At 45.2% G+C, this 20640-nt stretch overlaps 1 protein-coding gene and 1 long non-coding RNA gene across 4 annotated transcripts in view; one reads left to right on the top strand and one right to left on the bottom strand.

The window, feature by feature from the left end:
* Positions 1-12507, top strand: SDE2 (spliceosome associated SDE2). Of its 2 annotated transcripts, none has more exons than XM_075595492.1 (7): positions 1-164; positions 2678-2795; positions 3735-3846; positions 5194-5363; positions 7796-7907; positions 9544-9895; positions 11502-12507. In XM_075595492.1, exons 1-7 carry the CDS (start codon positions 63-65, stop codon positions 12009-12011), a joined length of 1476 nt encoding a protein of 491 aa, XP_075451607.1. In that variant the 5' UTR covers positions 1-62; the 3' UTR covers positions 12012-12507. The 2 variants fall into 2 exon arrangements, with proteins under 2 accessions (XP_075451607.1, XP_075451606.1); XM_075595491.1 differs by having other exon boundaries at positions 2-164; positions 11469-12507.
* The window catches only part of LOC142492652 (uncharacterized), a 25276-nt gene continuing 11634 nt past the window's right edge, over positions 6999-20640 (bottom strand). The window contains exon 2 of one of the 2 annotated variants that reach the window (XR_012800873.1): positions 6999-8122. This is a non-coding gene — a long non-coding RNA (uncharacterized LOC142492652). Of the gene's footprint in view, positions 8873-20640 lie in introns of both variants that reach the window. The other variant, XR_012800874.1, reaches the window with a different exon arrangement.

Consider the following 20640-nt stretch of genomic DNA (forward strand, 5'->3'; position numbering starts at 1 on the left):
CTGTCTCGTGACGCCCCCGCCTCGCTGTGGCGCAGTTGTAGCTGTGTGTGTGAGGGAGGGACATGACGGCGGTGTGGGTGAGGAACGCGGTTACCGGCAAGGTGTCCCCGGCCTGGCTGCCCCCCGGAGCCTCGGTGCGGGATCTGCTCCTTGTAACGGAGGCGGTAAGAGCGGGATATGGGAGGGAACGTTACTTTTATAACGCGCCGCCCCACCCCGGTGCTCCCGCATTCATTCTCTCCCTACCCTTATCTGCCCCTTCTTTTTATTTTGCCATGTTATTTGCCCCCTCGTCAGCTTGTCTGATGCCCCCGCCTCATTTTAACCCTTCCTCGTAGTAACCCCCCTCTATGACCCTTCCTCGTAGTAACCCCCTCTCTATGACCCTTCCTCGTAGTAACCCCCCTGTATGACCCTTCCTCGTAGTAACCCCCCCTCTATGACCCTTCCTCGTAGTAACCCCCCTCTATTCCCTACCCCCTCTGTGCCTCAGCTCCCCCTCTGTGCCTCTTCCTTGTATTAACACCCCCCCCCCTCTCTGTGCTCCCTTTCTCTTAATATAGTAAGTATAGCTATACTTACAACTTGGCTATACAGCTGTAATATAACCCTGCCCCGTCCCCCTCTGGCCCCTGCCCCGTCCCCCTCTGGCCCCTGCCCCGTCCCCCTCTGGCCCCTGCCCCGTCCCCCTCTGGCCCCTGCCCCGTCCCCCTCTGGCCCCTGCATCCTATCCTCAATCGATCCCCTGATACCTCTTATTTCCCAGGATGCCCCCTCCTGATTTCTCTCCAGATATGTTCTACCATGTGCTCTTCTATTTCTCTCCTATCTTATTCCCATGCTGCCCAATGCTGTAGGGTATTCACCAAGGCCTTTTGCTGGTTAACACGCTGATCCGGTGGTAAATGCCGGAACGGTGCTTTAACCCGCAACGCACTATTGTGTGAGGCTGTGGGTGAAGCCAGAAGAACACCATGTAGTAAGATGCTCAATGTGAGTGACACTTGGTGATAATGACACAATAAAGTGATGTTATAGGAAGGTGAATACTAGAGATGTACAAAGCTTTTGCCCAATGTCACAAACACGAACCAGACAAAATGTGTCCGTATTCAGGGGGAAAAGCGACTTGCAGTTAGCAAATAGTTTGTGAAGTGCTAATTTGCTAAGTCCACGTAATTTAGTTTAATATGTTTATTTACGGAAGCTTGCGAAATTGCAAAATGTAAGACTAGCTTTGGATAGTTTTGCACTTCTGTAGTGAATACACCAGGCTGCCATCATTGTAGGCAGCAACATCTAACTCTCCTTGCAAGTTCCGTTCCTCTGGTCGTGTAGCAGTTAGTGTATTAAAACTATTTCATATTTTATCCAATTTCTGGTAACTGTTCTCCTTCAGTTCTTTATATACATGTTAAAGACCCCCTCTCCATACATCTTGGCCCTAATTTCTTGTAATGCACTGTCCCGACTCTTGCGTTCTGTTTAAGGATGTCTCCTGTCTATCCCCTTTTGTATCTAAAGCCCTCTCCTGTCTTAAACTTTTCTCACTGACTGCCCCACACCTCTGGAATTTTCTTCCCCCTCAATATCCGACTGGCTCTCTATCCACCTTTAAGGCCCATCTTCAAACACACCTCCTTAGCGAGGCATATGGGTAGGGTAGCTCAATGGCTGATATTATACACTTCATATATCGGCCGTGGCGTCTTGCAGATGCAGTTACCAGAACACCTTCATACTGTATCTGTACGTTCTTCCAACTTCCCACTTAGATTGTAAGCTCTTTGGGACAGGGACTCCTTTTACTAATGGTACTTTTATGTCAAGTGCTTATTTCATTGTTATATTATATCACGTTTATTTCTGCTGTGAAGCGCTATATAAATACATACACTGCAGTGTACAGTAGTTGGTACCTGAAGTTTTGATGTTTGACAAGCCTTGGTGCTATAAGAGGTGAGGAATCAAATCCAGATCACCTATATAAATCCTAATGTCAAATGTTGCTTTCCCTCAAACCCCATATCCTCTAAAATGTCCACATGATATTAATCTCTCCATCACACATCCCCTCTCTGACCTACACCTCACACTGCATTAATCCTACAATAGTTCTGCACATCCATAAGGCAGTCTTAGTATTTGATACTATGGCGTATTAAAAAAGGGGAAAGGTAGTTGCACTTGCTGCCTTAGGTCTGTTATATAGTGTGTGTGTGCGTGCTTTCAAATAAATCCTTTAATAATTTTTTTAATAACATTGTACACACACACACACACTTACATTTTCAGCGGTGGTAGCGGCGCAAATTCTTTCTTTTCTTCATCCTCTCCCCTGTCGGCCGGTTCCACGCTCACTGCCGTGCGCGCTCGCGGTGCCATTATAGAATGGCTGACTAAAACTGCCGAGCGCGCGCACGCGGCCCCTATATAACAAGCCTTATACGCCTTTTAATTAAGGATTTAATGTGGAAATTCATTGTATAAAAAAAATTGAAATGAGGTGGTTTGAGATATTTATGCATAGCTGCTGTTTTTATGTAAAACCATAGCTGTCTTTCTCTTATGTGGACATTACTGCAACGGTTTTTCTTCTTGGGGCAAAACTCCTAGATGTCCACAATACTAGTGAGCTTGTTGGATCGTGAATGCTAATGATATTATTCCATTTTAGGGAATACCTCTGTGGGATTTCTATGTGAAGTGCAATGGGCGGCTGGTTGGCTCAGAAGAGGAGCTGCAAGATGGACTCACGTACAGTCTGGAGCCTCGGATGTGCGGAGGAAAAGGGGGTTAGTTACTCTATTGAGATGCCATTTGCCATTACTTTAATTCAGTGTTCCATTGACTCGGGTTTCAGTTACATAGTAGATGAGGTTGAAAAAGACATCTCCAAGTTCAACCTATGCAAATGTAGACGACAGATACTTATCCTATATTTGTATTTTCAGTATATTGATCCAGAGGAAGGCAAACAAAACCCCCAGTGACACATTATCCAATGATACCTCCTAAGGGGAATATTACATTTCTTCCGGACTCCAAATATTGGCAATCAGATTACTCCCTGGATCAACATAATTCATCTGTTTTTAGTTATTTGGTATATCCCGGTCTACCTTTCCTTTCTAAAAAGATGCCCAACCTCTTTTTGAAGATACAGTATCTATTGTATCTGCCATCACAGCCTCCATGGGTAATGAATCCCAGATTGTAACTGCCCTTACTGTAAAGAACCCTTTCCTTTGTTGCTGGTGAAATCTCCTTTCCTCCAACCTTATTGGTTATTGGATGGCCCCGAGTGCTCTGTACTGCCCGTGGGATGAATTGTTCTTTTGAAAGCTCCTCGTACTGTCCCAGAATATATTTGTATGTAGTTATCATATCCACTATGTTGAATGTACTTGATGAACTTGGACACGAGACGCTCTAATGGAAAACTCCTCTTAACCCAGGTGTGGACAACTCCAGTCCTCACGGGTCACTAGCAGGTCGGGTTTTCCGGACATCCCTGCTTCAGCACAGGTGGCTGTCTTCGACTGACTCACCTGTGCTGAAGCAAAGATATCTTGAAAACCTGATCTTGCTGGTACCCCTTGAGGACTGGAGTTGCCCACATTAACCCCTCTGCTGCCAGAGGGGCCAGTAACACATTTGCTGCAGTGCGCGATGGGAGTCACATCTCCCAATGACCTGAGCAGACTTGTATACTTATTCTGTGTGTGTTTCAGGCTTTGGATCCATGCTCAGAGCACTTGGCGCTCAGATTGAAAAGACCACAAACAGAGAGGCTTGTCGTGACCTCAGCGGCAGGCGACTTCGGGATGTTAACCATGAAAAAGCGTAAGCAACATGCAGTTTTTTTGTACTAAAAATACTTTCATCTCAAGTTCATTCCTTTGATGCTGGAGGGTGAGACTTGAGTGGTTTTCAGCCTGTCAATACAAGACTGGGGTTATAGTTTATAATATATATATTACAGTTTGAGATTTTTGGCCAAAAGTAAGTATTTACTGAAACATACAAAAATGAGATACAGCTGTAAACTGTCAGCCACTTGTACTCTGCATGCAGTATTAATACTATGTGAGAATGCCACCTTACTAGTGGCACCGCTGTGAAAGTAGCTGGACATTTTTTCCATATTGGGTGAATTATTCTTGGCAGACCTCAATAGGAATAGGTGTGAGGAGAAGAGTCCATGATGTTAACACCCGTTTCACAGCTGGTGGGAAGAAAACAAATAAAAGCCAAACGAAGTAGTATTATTCACAAGCTAATAGTGAGATCTTTTAAAGAACCTTTATTTCATGGTCCACTGCATATAAGGGACTTTAACATAAAGGTGACCAAGAAACAATAACAAACAGGAAATGATGAATGGGTTTGCTTCCTAAATCATTTACTATCTGAAGGTATCTAGTAGCACAACTGCTATAGTCAAAGAAGACTGCCTAATGCAGGGGTAGCCAACTAGTCATCAAGGGCCACCAACAGGCCAAGTATTGGGGATATCCCTGCTTCAGCACAGGCTGCTCAGTTAATGACTGAGCCACCTGTGCTGAAGCAGGGATATCTAATACCTGATCTGTTGGTGGCCCTTGAGGACTGGAGTTGGCCATAATACATCTGTGGTTCCCAGTTTAATAAGGCTTGTATTTCTTCCTTATACTGCAGGTCTTTGTTGCCGTCTTTGATCCTCCTTTTTATTTTAACCCTTTGAGTGCTTGAGGGTGTTCAGCATGGCAGAAAATGTAGAACTAATGATATTAACTTATATATTTGGTAAAACTAGACTTGGTGCAGTGACGCTGAGCTATCTCTGATGTTTTACAACTATGTGAAGGGCTTTCCCACTGACTGTCTCCCCAGTGGCCTCCGTATTACATGTCCGTGGGTGGAAAACATCCATGGAGATTTTGGTTTCCCATAAGGAAAGTGTGGGCCACCTCATGTCTACTTCAGGTGAGGCCAATTCTCCAAACTATGCAAAATGCTGGCACCCCCCCGGGGTTAGTGGCACCCCCCGGGGATGCTGTCATGCATAGAGCTTTACTTACCACAGAATGACAGATAACAGACTTCTGCTATAGCTTGTTATACAGCAGCATAGATCATCTTTTAGGTCTGTATTACACCAGGCAGCACTCGGGGTTAATATATATTTATATTTATTATTATTTGTAACAGGATGGCAGAATGGACACAGAAACAAGCAGAGCGGGAGGCGGAAAAAGAGCAGAGGCGCCTGGAAAGGCTACAGCGTAAACTGGCAGAGCCAAAACATTACTTCACTAATCCCGAATACCAGCAGCAGTGCCACGAGATGTCTGAGCGCCTGGAGGAATCTGTGATCAAAGGTAAGAATACATCCCGTCACTAAGCTTTGTGCCATGCAGGGCTTTTTCTCATCTCTCGTGTAAGGGCAGCAAAATTGGTATTGGAAACAGTGTGGGAGAACATTCAATCCACAGCCAAATGCCTGGTGCTGTCTGGCTTAAGACCAGAAAAAGGGATCTGGTCTTAGGCTAAGGTCATACAGCCTTCACCCGTGTGGAGGCGTGCGAAGGCTGTGACGTCACCCGCGTGAAGCGGGTGTGTTTTCTCTCCATGGTGGGCGTGCCTGGGGGCGTCACGGAGCGGGTTTGCCCTCATTGGATGAACTGCTCACGTGACCTGGCTGTCTCGCCGGAAAATCAATCAGTTTTAACTGATTTCTCGCGCCCCCTCCTGCTGCTGCGCTGTCTATGGGCGCGATTAACGCCTTTAGACAATGTGACTGCGCCCCACGCGGACGCCTCCGCGTGGTCTATGGCAGTATGGACCTGCCCTTACTGAACCTCTTCACTGCCAGAGGAGTCATTGCAAAATAAAACAAAAACAGTGCACAACGCTCATAGTGCATTAAAAAATATAATCAAAAAACACAATGGTTAAGTAAGTATTCTGCGTACAGAAAGACAAGATAAAAACAGCATTTATGTGACATATGTTACCGAAACGCCAACCACCAGCAGCGGGATCAGAGGATTCAGCAGGGCACCGCCTGTCTAGCAGGGAACACCACCGATCCAGTATTGCTAACCTGAAGAAGAGAGGAAAACTCTCAAGCTTGTCCTATGACATAAATTTAGTCCAAATAAAAAAGCTTCCCTAGGTTCACTAAATGCCTGCCTTTTGAGTTTCAATCAATCCTTCAGTCGGTGCAACACAGCAGCTACAATATATTCTCATTACTAAGGTAACATTATCTATGGTTACAGTTTGCAGCTCAAACTGCTGGGAATATTGGCAACAGATGATTACAAACAGAAAATATTTCACTGCTGGGAGGTGTGCTAAATCTGCTATAGAAATCAAAGCAGGCTCAGTATATTAATACTCATTAAAAATGGCATTAAGAGCTGAAAAGGCTTTTTGTAAAATTTTAAATGCAGTACTACATAACTGATCTATTAATAAAACACAAACACAAGTAGTATATTGAACCGTCTCTTAATTCCTTTGTGAAAATGTACACGTTGCTATTTTATTTAGGCTGTCATTCGAAATATATTTTGGTAATGATTGTTCTTCCTATTCTTTTTAACTATGCGTACAATCTTATGTTGGACAAAATGCTGAAAGCAAAAAGGGTTTGCAAAAGATCAACAATGTGTGTTTTTATTTGTAAGATGCACATGAGACACATTAAATGTATTAAACATGCCATATCTATTTGTGTTTTCTGGGCAGAGAAATGAGGCTGTAACCTCATTTGGCATCTCTCTGATGTAACATTACTGGAGCGCCCTCTGGTGGCCTTTTCTAGCCAATAGTTCAGGATGTGAAAGGATATTGGCGCACACAATAGATTTTGCTCAGGTTTTGGGAGGCTCTTATGGAGCTGAGTTACCCCCCCCCCACCCCCCAAGACACACCCAGATGTAGCAGTGGTAGCACCTGAGGGCCTTTAGATGGATTGGTCTTTGTAGGTTCACAAAATCCAAAGGAAATTTTATATTGAGTTAATTTATTATTACAAATGTAAAAGTCTGATATTTGGCCCTAAGGTAAGAGAAAATTTATATCAATCGATCTGTTCAGTATTCAGACAATGATGTAGGATTAACCCTTTTGCTGCCAGAAGACCAGCCACGTGATCGCTCAGGGTAGTGGTTGCGACGGGAACACAAGGGTAGGGAGCTCCAGTTCTGATTGCGTTCGGGACGGTGAGCCCTGCCTACACCTAGAAAATGAGCAAAAATGTTTCCTGTACGTCATAAGGGCCCCTGGTATGGGAAAAGCAATACGGGGAGTGACAGGGTTAACTAAATGAAAGAAAACCGTTCACAAATTAAGTACATTAAATCTTTGGAGAGTTGTGTGTGTGTGTGTGTGTGTGTGTGTGTTAAAGTAGACAACTGCCCCCTACTAGTGCTGATGTGGGGAAATCTGTTTACAGACCGTGTCCTTATTCAGAAAGGAGTCACAGCTGTGAATAAAGGTATCTGTTCTCAGTGACGAGTAATAGGGCCTGTAATATGTGTTCCGTACAGGCCTTTTAATGATGCTTAGGATCTGAACTGTAATTCCTACTACTGTATATTGGGGTTTCTTCAGTAATGGCCATGTATTTCACATCTTAGATGTGACCCCTTTATTTGCTATCAATGCAGCAAGTTGTTGAATATTGTTTTTTTTTTTTTCCACCCTTCCAGTGAGCGTTAAAGCGGTGGGTTTCCATCCTACCAGCACTGAAGGAGTCCGTTTAAATTGCTATTTTGAACAGCGAGTTTTCCTTTCTGTCCAGGCATACAGGCATCTTCCAGCACTATGGTTTCACCAGTAGCACCTGACAGCCGAAAGCGCAAAAAGGAATTGGAAAGTAACCAAGCAAAATCGGGCAAAAAGAAATGCTTTTGGTAAGTGTTTCTTTGTGTGGTGCGGGGTCCGAAAATGAAAATGTGAAGTATTCGTTTAGGATCTCGGTTTCGGGCTCTGTGACTTTGCGTGTCATGGGATTTCCATTCATCTGTTGATGGATTTATTTTTTCTCTTCCTCCATTTCCCTGTCGGCTTTTAAAGTCTTCAGGTTGCGCAGCCGGTTTGGATGTTGATGAGTCGGGGAGTAGTGTACCTGGAGGACACAACACAGATGTAGTATTTATATCTTTAAAACCAATGATTAGCCACATTCCTTTTCAATACATACTCTAACGAGTATGGCAGCATTTTTGTGTTAATGCGCGTGCACACACTGTCATGCTAATGATATGGTTATGTACTCTTATAGTTGCATAGTAGATGAGGTTGAAAAAAGATATACGTCCAAGTTCAACCTATGCTAAATTTAGACGATGAATACTTTATCCTATATCTCTACTTACTGTACAGGCATACCCCGGTTTAAGGACACTCACTTTAAGTAGACTCGCGAGTAAGGACATCGACCAATAGGCAAACGTCAGCTCGCGCATGTGCCTGTCAACACGTCCTGAACAGCAATACCGGCTCCCTACCTGTACCGAAGCTGTGCGCAAGTGGGGAGACTATAGAGCCTGTTACAAATGCGTTCTTTACATCAGTTATTCACGCACGGGACGATTGCAGTATATTACATGCATCAATAAGTGGGGAAAAAGTGAGTGCTTCACTTTAAGTACATTTTCGCTTTACATACATGCTCTGGACCCACTGCGTATGTTAATGCGGGGTATGCCTGTATATTGAGCCAGAGGAAGTCATACAAAAAACCCTAGTGACGACATTGGATAATATATCTCATAAGGGGAAAAATACTTTCCTTCCTGACTCCAAATATTGGATTACTCCCCGGATCAACATCCTTCCCATGTTTACTTATTTGATACATCCCTGTATACCTTATCTGCAAAAAAAAAGAAAAAAGTTTGGATATCTTTCTTTTTTAAATTATTTTTAAGGTATCTATTGTATCTGCCATCCTAGTCTTCATGGGTAATGAATGCCACATTGTAACTGCCCTTACTGTAATGGCTAGATGTGTGGAATTGTCCCTTGCTGGATTAGTTTCAAAGAGAAGAGTAAAGATTTCAGTTTGAAATAAAACCATATTCTTGCATACAGAGACTTAACCCGTTTACTACCAATGGGTTGGGTCACAGTGCAGAGTAACAGGGCACAGTTTATGACGGGAGAGCCTATTTTGTATGAACTGTTTGAAAAATCATAAGGGCCTATACGATGTTTACTTCCGTTATTGACACATAGGATACACTGTGCTGTACAAGTGGGTAGGTTCTCCTGAGGAAATGTTTTGTTTGGTCTGCCAAGCTTCAGGACGGTTGACTCTCAAATGGATCTTCCATGTAGATTTCCTGAGAAGCAGCATTGAAGGTGACCTTAGTGGCTGATCCTAGCCCACACTCCCAATGTGGGGATCGATATGGGGCCCTTCTAACTATCATTCTCTGCAGAATTTTACAATCTCGTGCTCTGCATGGTGAGAAAAAAACATTAGTCGGTGTTTGAGCTTGTGGTTTGTTTTTTCAACGTGATGTGCTGTTTTTTTGTAACCAGGACGGGAGTGGAAGGATTGGAAGACTCTTCGAGTTCAGATGATGGAAATGACAGCGACACTGAGTCACCCTGTTCATCAGCACTGAGCGGGGCGTCCTACGAGGGTATAGCTCCGCGACTTCAGAACCCTGAGAGCGCAAGCGATTCTGATGGATCAGAACCCCTCCCAACTCCTTCGGAAACTTCAGAAAACCCTCAGGAACAGAACAGTGCTGGGAAGTTGCCGCAAAGGACTCCCGAAGTGGAGCCGCAGATCTCGGACGCTGCGCAAAAAAGTGACGATGCTGAGGATAAAGTATCTGAAAACGCAGAACTAGAAACACGCGACTTGGAAGCGGAGACTCGGAACACGGTAAGCAAACATTGTACAATGCTAATGTTTACATTCTGACGGTTTTATACATTTTTTCTCTTAAATATTTCTACCTTTGTGGCTTAACTTGCCCTTTCTCTCCATCGAGCTTGAACATCGCTTCTGCGCTAATGTTTACAGGGGTACTAGATTGGAGAACAGAATTCTGAAAGACAGAGGAATGTCGCTTGTTGGTTCGAGGTTTTGTTTAACTTTGAGGAGATCTCTGGCTAGTAGACTAGAGACCATCTTACATCTAGACCAAAGTTTCCTCTGAAAGGTTGAGGACTTCCATTTGTTAGTTTTTACAACATGGAGCAGTGTTAAATGAAGGTTTTATTGCAAGGATTCCTGTAAAAGTGAATATTTTCAAATGTAGTCTTAATGGACAAGCCATAGTGAAAGATGCTTACCAGCCAGAGGTTTCATGTTGTTGGCAGTTTGTGTAAGCTTACATGGGTAACACATTGTCTTATATAGTTATAATTCCTTGTGCAGAACTGTCTGGGTTTTGGCATGCACATTAATTCCTATTCAGAGGCGTTTACAACTTTTTGATGCACGGTTTTCTGAAGGTGGTACTGTTCACCCACTACAATCCAGCCTTTAATAGAGCCGTTTCTGGACTCAATATTTTTATTTGTTTCCCTTGGCCCCCCCTATATATATCCATCCATCTATCCGCCATATCTATCTATCTATCCGCCACTAGATATCTGTATCTAGTGCAGTAAGTACCGGGAAATCTGCAGTCGGTTACTACTTGGTATTAAGATCTCCTGGGTCACGCAGGCCAATGGGAAGCTGCAACGGATGATGTGGCTTCCTATTGGCCCTGGATTGGATGCTACAGTTGGTACCTTCCCCAGATCGTATCTTCCCCAGTTCGTATCTCTGGAAACGAGGGTTCCCCAGAACTGAAATGAATGCGGTCCTGACAAACAAAATGGGGGGGGGGGGTTAAAAAAACAAGCAGGCTAACTTGCTCTAACTTTAGTCCGCTCCTTGTTGGTGTCCTGCTTATACACATTGTAAACCTTTTCATACCAACTTGCAAATAAAGTCACAATAGAGTAAACGTTCCATATTGAGCCCAATTGTAAAATACTTTCCCCCCTGAAATATTTTAGTCATAAACTGTTTAATATTGGGAGCACTTCAAGTCAAACGTTGCTATTTGACAGTGAGGGTATAAGCCTCTCTTACTCTGTTACTTCAGACGTGTAAAGGCAGAGCATGTGCTACAGGTGAATGTGCTTATCCCTGGTGATATAACATTTACTTTGAATTGAAATGTTTGGAAAACCACTATTGTACAAGACACAAACTTGGTATATTCAGCGTCTTTGTAAATGTTGTTTTGGACAGCTAATATACAATGGTTGTAGTTTAAAAAGTTCCCAAAACAGTTTAACGTCTATTTCTTCAAGATATATATATTTCACAATAAGTATGACCTGGTAAAAATAGAGAAGTAAATGAAACTAGAATCATGTGTACTTTAATGTAAAATACACTGATCAGCTTTTTTCTGTGTGTTGCTCTGTAATAAATGTGTGTGCTCTCTCTGCAGGACCCCTCTCCTCCTCCAGACCTCTCTCTGCAGGACCCCTCTCCTCCTCCAGACCTCTCTCTTCAGGACCACCCTCCTCCTCCAGACCTCTCTCTGCAGGACCATCACCCTTTTCCAGACCCCTTTCTACAGGACTCTCCTCCTCCAGACCCCTCTCTGCAGGACCCCACTCCTCCTCCAGACCCCTCTCTACAGGACCCCACTCCTCCAGACCCCTCTCTGCAGGACCACCCTCCTCCTCCTCCAGACCCCTCTCTGCAGGACCACCCTCCTCTAGACATCTCTCTGCAGGACCACCCTCCTCTAGACCTCTCTCTGCAAGACTCTTCTCCACCCCTCGATCTCATGGCGTTTGATTCTGCTGCCGCAATGGAAGCCACGGGGCTGGAGAAGCTGAAGGTTGAGTTGATGGCTCTGGGCCTGAAGTGTGGGGGGACACTGCAGGAACGTGCAGCGAGGCTGTTCTCTGTACGAGGACTTTCGAGAGACAAGATAGACCCGGCTTTATTTGCTAAACCAGCAAAGGGGAGAAAGAAGAAATAAAGCCATCATTACTTGCCTGTGACTTTTTAATGTACTCGGCTGGAATAGTTTTTATTGATCTGGCCTATACTGTTTTGAGAGTAAAAACAAACGTTTTAGTTGGTGCTAGATGAAAGCAGCAATCGGTCCTTTATTACAAGGATACTCTTGGCTTTTATTTGGATAAATCCAGAGCCTAATCTGCAAGTGTATGTCGCCAAATTGGTATTATGGCAGTAATAAGGCAAACATGCCACCACCATTCCCTTGGATTAGCAGTACTACTATACGAGCATGGTGACACTTGCCATGAAAGCCTTTTTATCTCCGCTGTAAGAACACTCTCCTGTTTCCATGAAGCCCAGCAGCTGTACATGAATTGACTAATACAAAATGTTTGTGCTGAGTTTCATCTTCCTTATTTTGTAATAAACGTTGTACATATTGATTTTTTTTTCAGTCATTATGCCAGTGATCTGAGCAAATTAAAATGTTTCCTGGGTGAATTCAGTAAAAATAGGAGCAGAGTTTTTATTTTATTTTTAATGTATTTTGTCTATGAAGCCCTTCAGTGTTTCAGCAATTAGTGGTATAAAGCATGCAATCCGACTGGGACAGATTGCACCCACTACCTCTCAATAACAGGAAAATGTTCCACTCCGCAATTGTTTTTACACATATATATTTTTAATATTGGGGCAAACAAAATGGCCATCAGACATGGTTTGTATATCCCTTTACTGATTGCTCTTCTTGTAGGTACCTGCCAGTGACCATTGTACATAGCTCCCTACCTGGAGGTCCCCAGTGTGCAATAATATACAATAATTTGAAGAGGCGTTCTAGGTCTCTTACACCACTTAGTTCCACTTACACAGTTTAACAGAATATACATATAAGAAATGGCCATTTGGATTGTTGTTTTCATTGGAAGATCTCTAACCTATTGCTGGCCTTTTAACAAAACGACTTGCGCATAAACTACGATGCAAAATCCCAACCCCAGAGAGGCAGTGCAAGGATTGAGGGCGTCGGACAATATTCCTTGCCCTTTATATTGCCTGTGTCGGCTGTAATGTACCTTTTCTGTACTTTAGCATTTATCCATGATCCTAAAAATGCCACAAGTATTTAGTGTGGCCATATAACATTTTTTTCGCACTGATCTTTTCCTGGCAGCTGATAAAGAAATATTTTAGTCCCGATTATAGGTTTCCTAATACAGTGGTTTTCAACCCTTTTTTTGTAAATTACATTTTTTAAATATTTTTTGTTGTGCGGCATCCTCCCAAAAGGGGAGGGTCACAGAAAATACAGGGGGTTGGGGGTTGGGCAGTGAGTCATTGCTCAGTCACAGAAAACACGCACCAACAGGACAAAAACACAGGACACACCCCAAATCTCCCCCCCCCCCCCCCCACACACACACACACCTACCTCTCCTGCCCATGCTTCTGCATGGCCCCACCTGATCGGCTGCTGGGCAATGCAGCCAATCAGGATGGAGGAAACTGCCTGGGCCCCCTAGCAACTGCCCTGCTCTGGGTGATCAGGGAAATCCAGCGGCTCCCTTTTTGATCCTCTCGCAGAACCCTAGGGTGTTGTGGAGCCCGGTTGGGAAACACTTCCCTAATAGAAGCATTGTTCTTGTTTTCTAAATGTTTATAAACCCCTCTGGTGGTTAGATGAAGACTTTCTTTAACCCCTGTGCTGTATAGTGTGTTGACCCTCTGACAGAGAAGTGGTTTATGTGAGGCAAGGGTGGCCAACTCCAGTCCTAAAGGGCCAACAAGAGGTCAGTTTTTCAGGCTATCCCTGCTTCAGCACAGGTGGCTCAATTGACTGGGCCACTGATTGAGCCACCTGTGCTGAAGCAGGGATATTCTGAAAACCTGACCTGTTGGTGGCCCTTGATGTATGGCAATCAAGTGGCGATTTCTGCCAGTTGTATGATCACTCCACACTAAATCGTATAATAAGAAACAATGTGCAACATAAGGAAATGTTCACCTAGTTACCAAAGCATCTCACTTAGACATTGCTGACAGGTATAATAAATGCCGTAGCATTGAGGTAGCAAGCGGTCATATCCCCACAACTTTCACTTCAACGATCTCCCACACTGTTCTGAATTTGAACTAATGACCATAACATTTGTCATAGGTGTAAACTATGTGATGCACAACTTAAAGTACTACTCATTTTGACATTTATTTTTCACCGACAATGTTTGTACGTACCTGAACCTGTATCTGTTCTCCCTCTTGTCTTTCTAGTTATTTTATTTGCAGAGGGAGTGAATAAATCTGACATTGCGGTGGATGAAACAGTCACCTTTCTTTCAGAGGCCCCGTAATACCATAATAGAATATAACAAAACAAAACAAAAATAGACAGCACGCAAACGAGTATATGGAATAGTGCAGGCCTGCACAACTCGTAAAGCGAGAAGGGCCGAACTGATCCATGGAAAAAAATTTGGGCCGCACGGATAAAATCATCATCATCTCTCCCCCAGCACCTCTCATCATCCTCATATATCTCCCCCAGAACCCCTCACTATCAACCTATGCGATACTCCCCATCTATCTCTCGTACCCCCATCTCTCACCCTCACCCACACACATAATACTCCCCCTCCACATAAAACACAATACCCCCCTGCACACCACACACCCCACCCCCCCATGCACCTCACATCCTTCCCCCTGTGCACCTCACATCATTCTCCCCCCCCCCCCTGCATCTCCAATCACCATTCCCTGTACCTCAAATCACCCCCCCCTTGCACCTCAAATCAAAAGAATGTATAATTCCTAGGTGACACATATACACACATCTACACCTACACACACCCCTACACACCTACACACACACACGATGGACAGAGTTGAGACTCAGTGAGCAGCGTGGCACCGCAATGGAGGATAAGACAGCACCAGGTGAAGCAGTGACATGTACCTGGCTGCAGTAGAGACTTGGGCTGCAGGCTGGAGGAAGCCGCTCACAGCCTCGCAGTGCGGGAGGGCCGCTTCCAGCAGCGCGGTGACGCGTGCCAGGCTGGGGCCGCGTTCCGAGCCGCGCAGCCCCCTGGTGCACAGCCCGCGGTGTCCTGAAGCTGCACTATTTTCTCTGTTTTCCGTGGACGGTCAATCAGATACCAGCCTATCACGTTATTGCCACAGTTTGGGCAAAGGTTTTTGATGTGGGAATTGTTGAGTACTATTCCCATTCACCCCATTCCCAGAGATCCAATAGCTTTTAGTACATCCTGCACTGTTGTCGTTTTTTTCCCCCTTGTTCTTTCTCTGTACCCTTTTGCGCTCTGTTCTGGATAACAAACGATTGGAGAAGAATTGGTGGAACAGTTCTTTTTAGGGGTTTGAGCTGCAGCAATATTACTTATTTTCTACATTGTTGAAAATGACTGATCTAGGAGAACATTGCATCTCTTCCCTTCGAGGCAAGCTTCTACTCTAGTGGAGGGATCAAGAAGGCCATCAGGCAGATGGGATCGTTCCGCTCTCTTGGCCTTTGCGGAGCCTCTCTCCTCGTGGGGCCCAGTATGCTCCTTCACTGAGTCCCTTTGTCGTTCCCCTGATTTAGATTTGGATCGAATTAACTTCTTGACCACATTTTGCAGATTTTCTCTCTTTCTATTTTCCTTCCCCCTTATCTATAGCAGAATTCGGAACAAGGGTCCATTATAGCATGGGGTCCACCTGCGTTCGTCTCCCCCCTCAAGGGCCTTTGCTGCCGATCAGTTTGCGCGTCTTCTCCTGGCACTGCCTCCATCCGCATTGAGGTCATGAGTTCATGCATCCCCTCGAGGGGCTCTCCCTCTTTGTCGGGTCCGGTCCGTACTTCACTCTCCCTTTTGGGCATCACCACTCGAGGCAGTTCATCTTCCATACCTCTGTGGTGCTGTCTACCAATCCTCAATGGCTACTAGCTGATATGCTCATGTTTGACTTCACACTCGGTGGCCGTAGGGCTATCTTCTCTTCTTCACCCCGTATCTCTTTCAGAGGTTCCAGAAAATTAGGGAGTACTCCTTTTTTTCTTTCTTTCTTTTTTTTTTTTAACTTTCATTTTATTAGGTGAAACAGTACATACATGTTAACACAATCCATTGGCTTACAACGAGTCACCTTATTTCCGTTTTTCTCCTCCAATCAACATATATAACGTGACGTGACATACCAGACGGACAAAGGAACCAGGGGTAGGGAGGGAAGGGAAGGAGGGGGGGGGGGGGTGGTGAGTGACTCAGGCAGCTTTTGTTCTATGCCTGTATAGACTTCCCTGTTTAGGTCCGGGACCTCAGCTCTTTGTGTGGCTTTATTCTGACTTTCCCCTACTACATTGGGTTACGCTTTGGCTAAGTCTACCCTTTTACGTCACTTATCCCAGGGCCTATCGTCTAGGATCCATTTCGCTACCGGAGAACGCCTTTTCTAATTATCATTGCAATATGTTGGTAACATCTACCCCCGGGATGTCTGTCTGTGTCAACCAAGGTGACCAAACTTTTAGAAAATTTGTGCCGGTGTCGTTGACCAGACTTGTCAACTGTTCCATCCGGCAGACGAACCAAATTCTATTTCTGATTTTGGGTATAATTGGAATCTCCGGTTGCTTCCACAATGCTGCGATCTCGCATCTGGTGGCAGTGGCGAAGTGTGCAATAAGTCTGTGTGTTGCGTTCGAGAACCCCTGAACCCGCCGGCCTAGCAAAAACAGCCATGGGTCCAAGGGGACCTCGATCTCTAGTAGCCGCTGCAGCCACTCCTGGACCTCCCCCCAAATCGGGGCCACTTTTGCGCATGACCACAGCATGTGGAGCATGTCTGCTCTTTCCCCACACTGCTTGGGGCAGAGCGGGGAATAGCCTCTGACAAATTTCGAGAGTTTTGTTGGGGTATAGTACCAGCGCATCAGGACCTTATAGGCGTTCTCCTTTAGTGTGGTACAGATGGAGCTCTTCGCTGCTGCCTGTAGGATCCTGTCCCATTCGTCGTCCTCTAGTGTGTCCCCTAAGTCAGCTTCCCATTGCCTCATGTAATTAAGTCTAGGTGCGTCGGCTGTCTCCGGACAGATCACCTCCCTGTACATTCGAGAGGTTAGTCCCCGTGTGTCCGTTTGTCTGGCACACATCTGCTCAAAATTTGTTCTCCGTGGCCGAATAGGGGTTTTGTTATAAAAGGCCCTGATCTGTAAGTATCTAAACAATTCGGTATTCGGAATGTTTTTTTCCTCTTTTACATGAGCGAAAGATTTAATTACATCCCTGCCCTCCAGATCGTATAATCGGAGATAGCCTGCTAAAATCCACTTTGTGAACTGAGCGCTGTCCAGGCCTGGAGTGAAATCTGGGTTTCCCCATATGGGGGTCATCAATGACTGCTGTGTTGTGAGAGAACATCTAAATTTAGTGGCCTCCCATATTTTTAGGGAATTTCTCATGGCCTGCAGTGGTGTTAACATCCGTACATGGCTACTCTTGGGTAGCCATATCAGGTTCTTCAGGTCCACCGGGGCGCAGCACTCCCTCTCCAGTGCCACCCATCTCCTAAGGGTCGGGTCTGTGTGCCACTGCAGAATCTGCGTTAATTGAGCTGCCTCGTAGCAAGCGAACAAGCACGGCACGCCCAGCCCCCCTCTTGAGGTCGGCCTCCTCAAGATATCTTTCTTAATTCTGGGGCTTTTTTTGTTCCAAATAAATTTTGTTATCGCGGACTGTAAAGAGAGGATCTCTTCTCTTGGCAGGGGAATCGGGAGGGTCTGAAAGAGATATAGCACCCGTGGAAGAAGATTCATTTTTACGCTTTGTATCCTGCCTATCCACGAGATGCCATATTCTGCCCATCGCCGTAGGTCCTCCTTTAGTGTCCTAAACAACTGTGGGTAATTTGCCTTATATAAGGTTTTATAGTCTTTGGTGAGGTTAACCCCTAAATATTTGATCATGGAGGGCTGCCATTTAAAATTAAAATTGAGTCCAATTAGTTTTTCTGTTGATTTAGGCAGATTTAGATTGAGAGCTTCTGATTTGGCCTGATTAATTTTGAAACCCGAAATTTGATGAAATTTCCCTAGAATTGAGAACACATTGGGCAGAGAGGTAAGAGGCTGTGATAATGTCAGGATCACATCATCTGCGTACAGGGCCACCTTGTGTGACTGCTCTTTGAGAGATATGCCCTTAACATCTGGGCTGTTCCTAATATGCGCCGCCAAGGGTTCTATACATAGGGCGAACAGTAAAGGGGACAACGGGCATCCCTGTCTCGTGCCACTATGAATCTGGAAAAGCTCTGAAGGGAACCCCTGATGCCTCACCCTCGCTGCTGGCCCCTCGTACAATGCCAGAATGGCCCCCAATAAGCTTCCTCCGAAGCCAAATGCCCCCAGCGTCTCCTTCAGGTAGGGCCAGTCAATCCGGTCAAACGCTTTTTCGGCGTCCAGACTAAGCACCATCGAAGGAATATTTTGCTTTTGGGCCAGATCAATTACGTCAATTATTCGTCTGGTGTCGTCGCCGCCTGTCTGCCACTAATAAACCCCACCTGATCTGGATGTATCAGCCTGGGAAGGACGGTACCCACTCTATTGGCTATAAGTTTTGAGAAAATTTTAATATCTGTATTGATTAAAGAGATGGGCCGGTAGCTCTTACAGTCTGCCGGGTCCTTTCCTGCTTTATAGATCAATGAAATAGACGCCTGGAGCATCTGCGCCGGAAACGAAGCTCCCTGTAGTATCAAATTGAAGAGTTTCAATAGGTGTGGGGCTAGAAGTTTTAAGTATTTTTTATAATAAAGGTTGGAGTAGCCATCTGGGCCGGGCGCCTTGGCTGGCTTAAGAGACTTTACGACGTCCGTCAACTCTTCTAAAGAGAAGTCTTCCTGTAGTGCCTCTCTTTCCTCTCGACCCAATGTGGGCAAATTTGCCTCTTTCAGAAATTCTCGGAGAGTATTTTTTGTTTTTTGATTGTGGATAACCTTACCCCCATCGTAGAGCGACTCGTAGTAGCGCTTAAATTCCTCCACGATTCGCTTAGGATTAGAGGTAAATTCCCCTCCCTGCGTGCGTATTGATTCTATTTGATGATATGGTTGTTTATTTCTAAGTCTAGTCGCTAGCAGCGTGTCTGGCTTGTTCGCCTTCTCGAAGAATCAACGCTTCGTCCAGCTCATTTCCTTTTCAGCTTGAGATGTCAGTTTTAGATTTAGTTGCTTTTTGGTATCTTGGATTTGTGCCAAGATTGCCTCTTTTTTGGAGGTTTTATGTAATGCTGTCAAGGATGCCAATTTCCCCTTCAGATCCTTTATCTGACTCTCTTGTTCTCTTTTGCGTCTAGCCGCTAGGCACATAAGAGATCCTCGGAGGGTAGCCTTATGGGCCTCCCACAATGTGGCAGGTGAGGATACACTCCCCTCGTTCTCTTCGAAATATTCTCTGATTTTGTCTGCAATCTCTAAGTCAAATTTAGGGATTTTTAGCAGTAGTTCATTTAATCTCCAGTTCGCTCCCGGCCTCTCTCGCAACTGCAACTCGCACCGCAGCTCTATAGGTGCATGGTCTGACCACGAAATATCGTGTATGCCCGAATGGGAGACCATTGGGACCAGTCTGTTGGACACAAGGAAGTAATCTATCCGGCTATACCGGTCATGGGGGTGGGAGTAGAAAGTATAGTCCTTGGTCTGTGGATGTTGTTCCCTCCATATGTCTACTAGCTGGCAGTCTCGGAGTCCGTATGAGATTGTTAGTATGTCCCATTTATTGGGTGGGTTAGGGGCCGTACATCTGTCTAGCTTTGGATTTAGCGCCCTGTTCAGGTCTCCTGCCAATATTATTTGACCCTTTGCCTCCCGCTGTAAGCGCCTGAAAAAAAGAGCAAAAAAGTCTGCCGCCTGTTCGCATGGGGCATACAGCGAGACTAATGTGAGAGCTTTACCTTGGATGGATCCCACTAAGATAATGTATCTGCCCTCGGTGTCTATTACTTTCTTTTCTAATTCGAACAGTAGGTTTTTGTGGAATACAATGGCCACCCCTCGTTTCTTCACTGAGGCGGAGGCTAGATATATTGTGTTAAAATCTTTGTCTATATATTTGGGGTAGCTTTTTTTAGAAAAATGGGTCTCTTGAAGGAAGAGGATGTCAGCTCTGTGTCTCTTATAGTCTTTAAAGGCCAACTTACGTTTAGCTGGGCTATTCAGTCCCTTTACATTATGGGAAAGGCAACATATCTCTCTACCCATTAGGATCATCTTCTGGTGGCTTCTTTGCGGTAGCTGCTAACACTTGGCCGGGCTCCCACTGTGGAGTCCTTCTCCATATTCGGGCTGGTAGGACTGTGTCTTCAGCCCTGTTGATGCCTTCAGTCGCTGGAGGGGTAGGTGGGGGGGGGGGGGGGGGTAAGACACAAGAGGATAGATACAGAGATGACATAAAAGAAAGAACGCAATGTAAATAAACATATTTAAACAGTGTGGGCTCCTTATCAAGACTGCCCTGTCCTGACGTAGAGTCCAGCGCCCCTGGGGAGTGTGACCCCGCACCCCTAGGGCCCTTACCCTCACTCCCTCCCCAAAGGACTTTGACGGGATTCTGGGAGGCCCTCCTTCCCAGATCTGGTCCC

The sequence above is a fragment of the Ascaphus truei genome, chromosome 4, assembly GCF_040206685.1.
Source record: "Ascaphus truei isolate aAscTru1 chromosome 4, aAscTru1.hap1, whole genome shotgun sequence".
In the NCBI taxonomy this organism is placed as follows: Eukaryota; Metazoa; Chordata; class Amphibia; order Anura; family Ascaphidae; genus Ascaphus; species Ascaphus truei.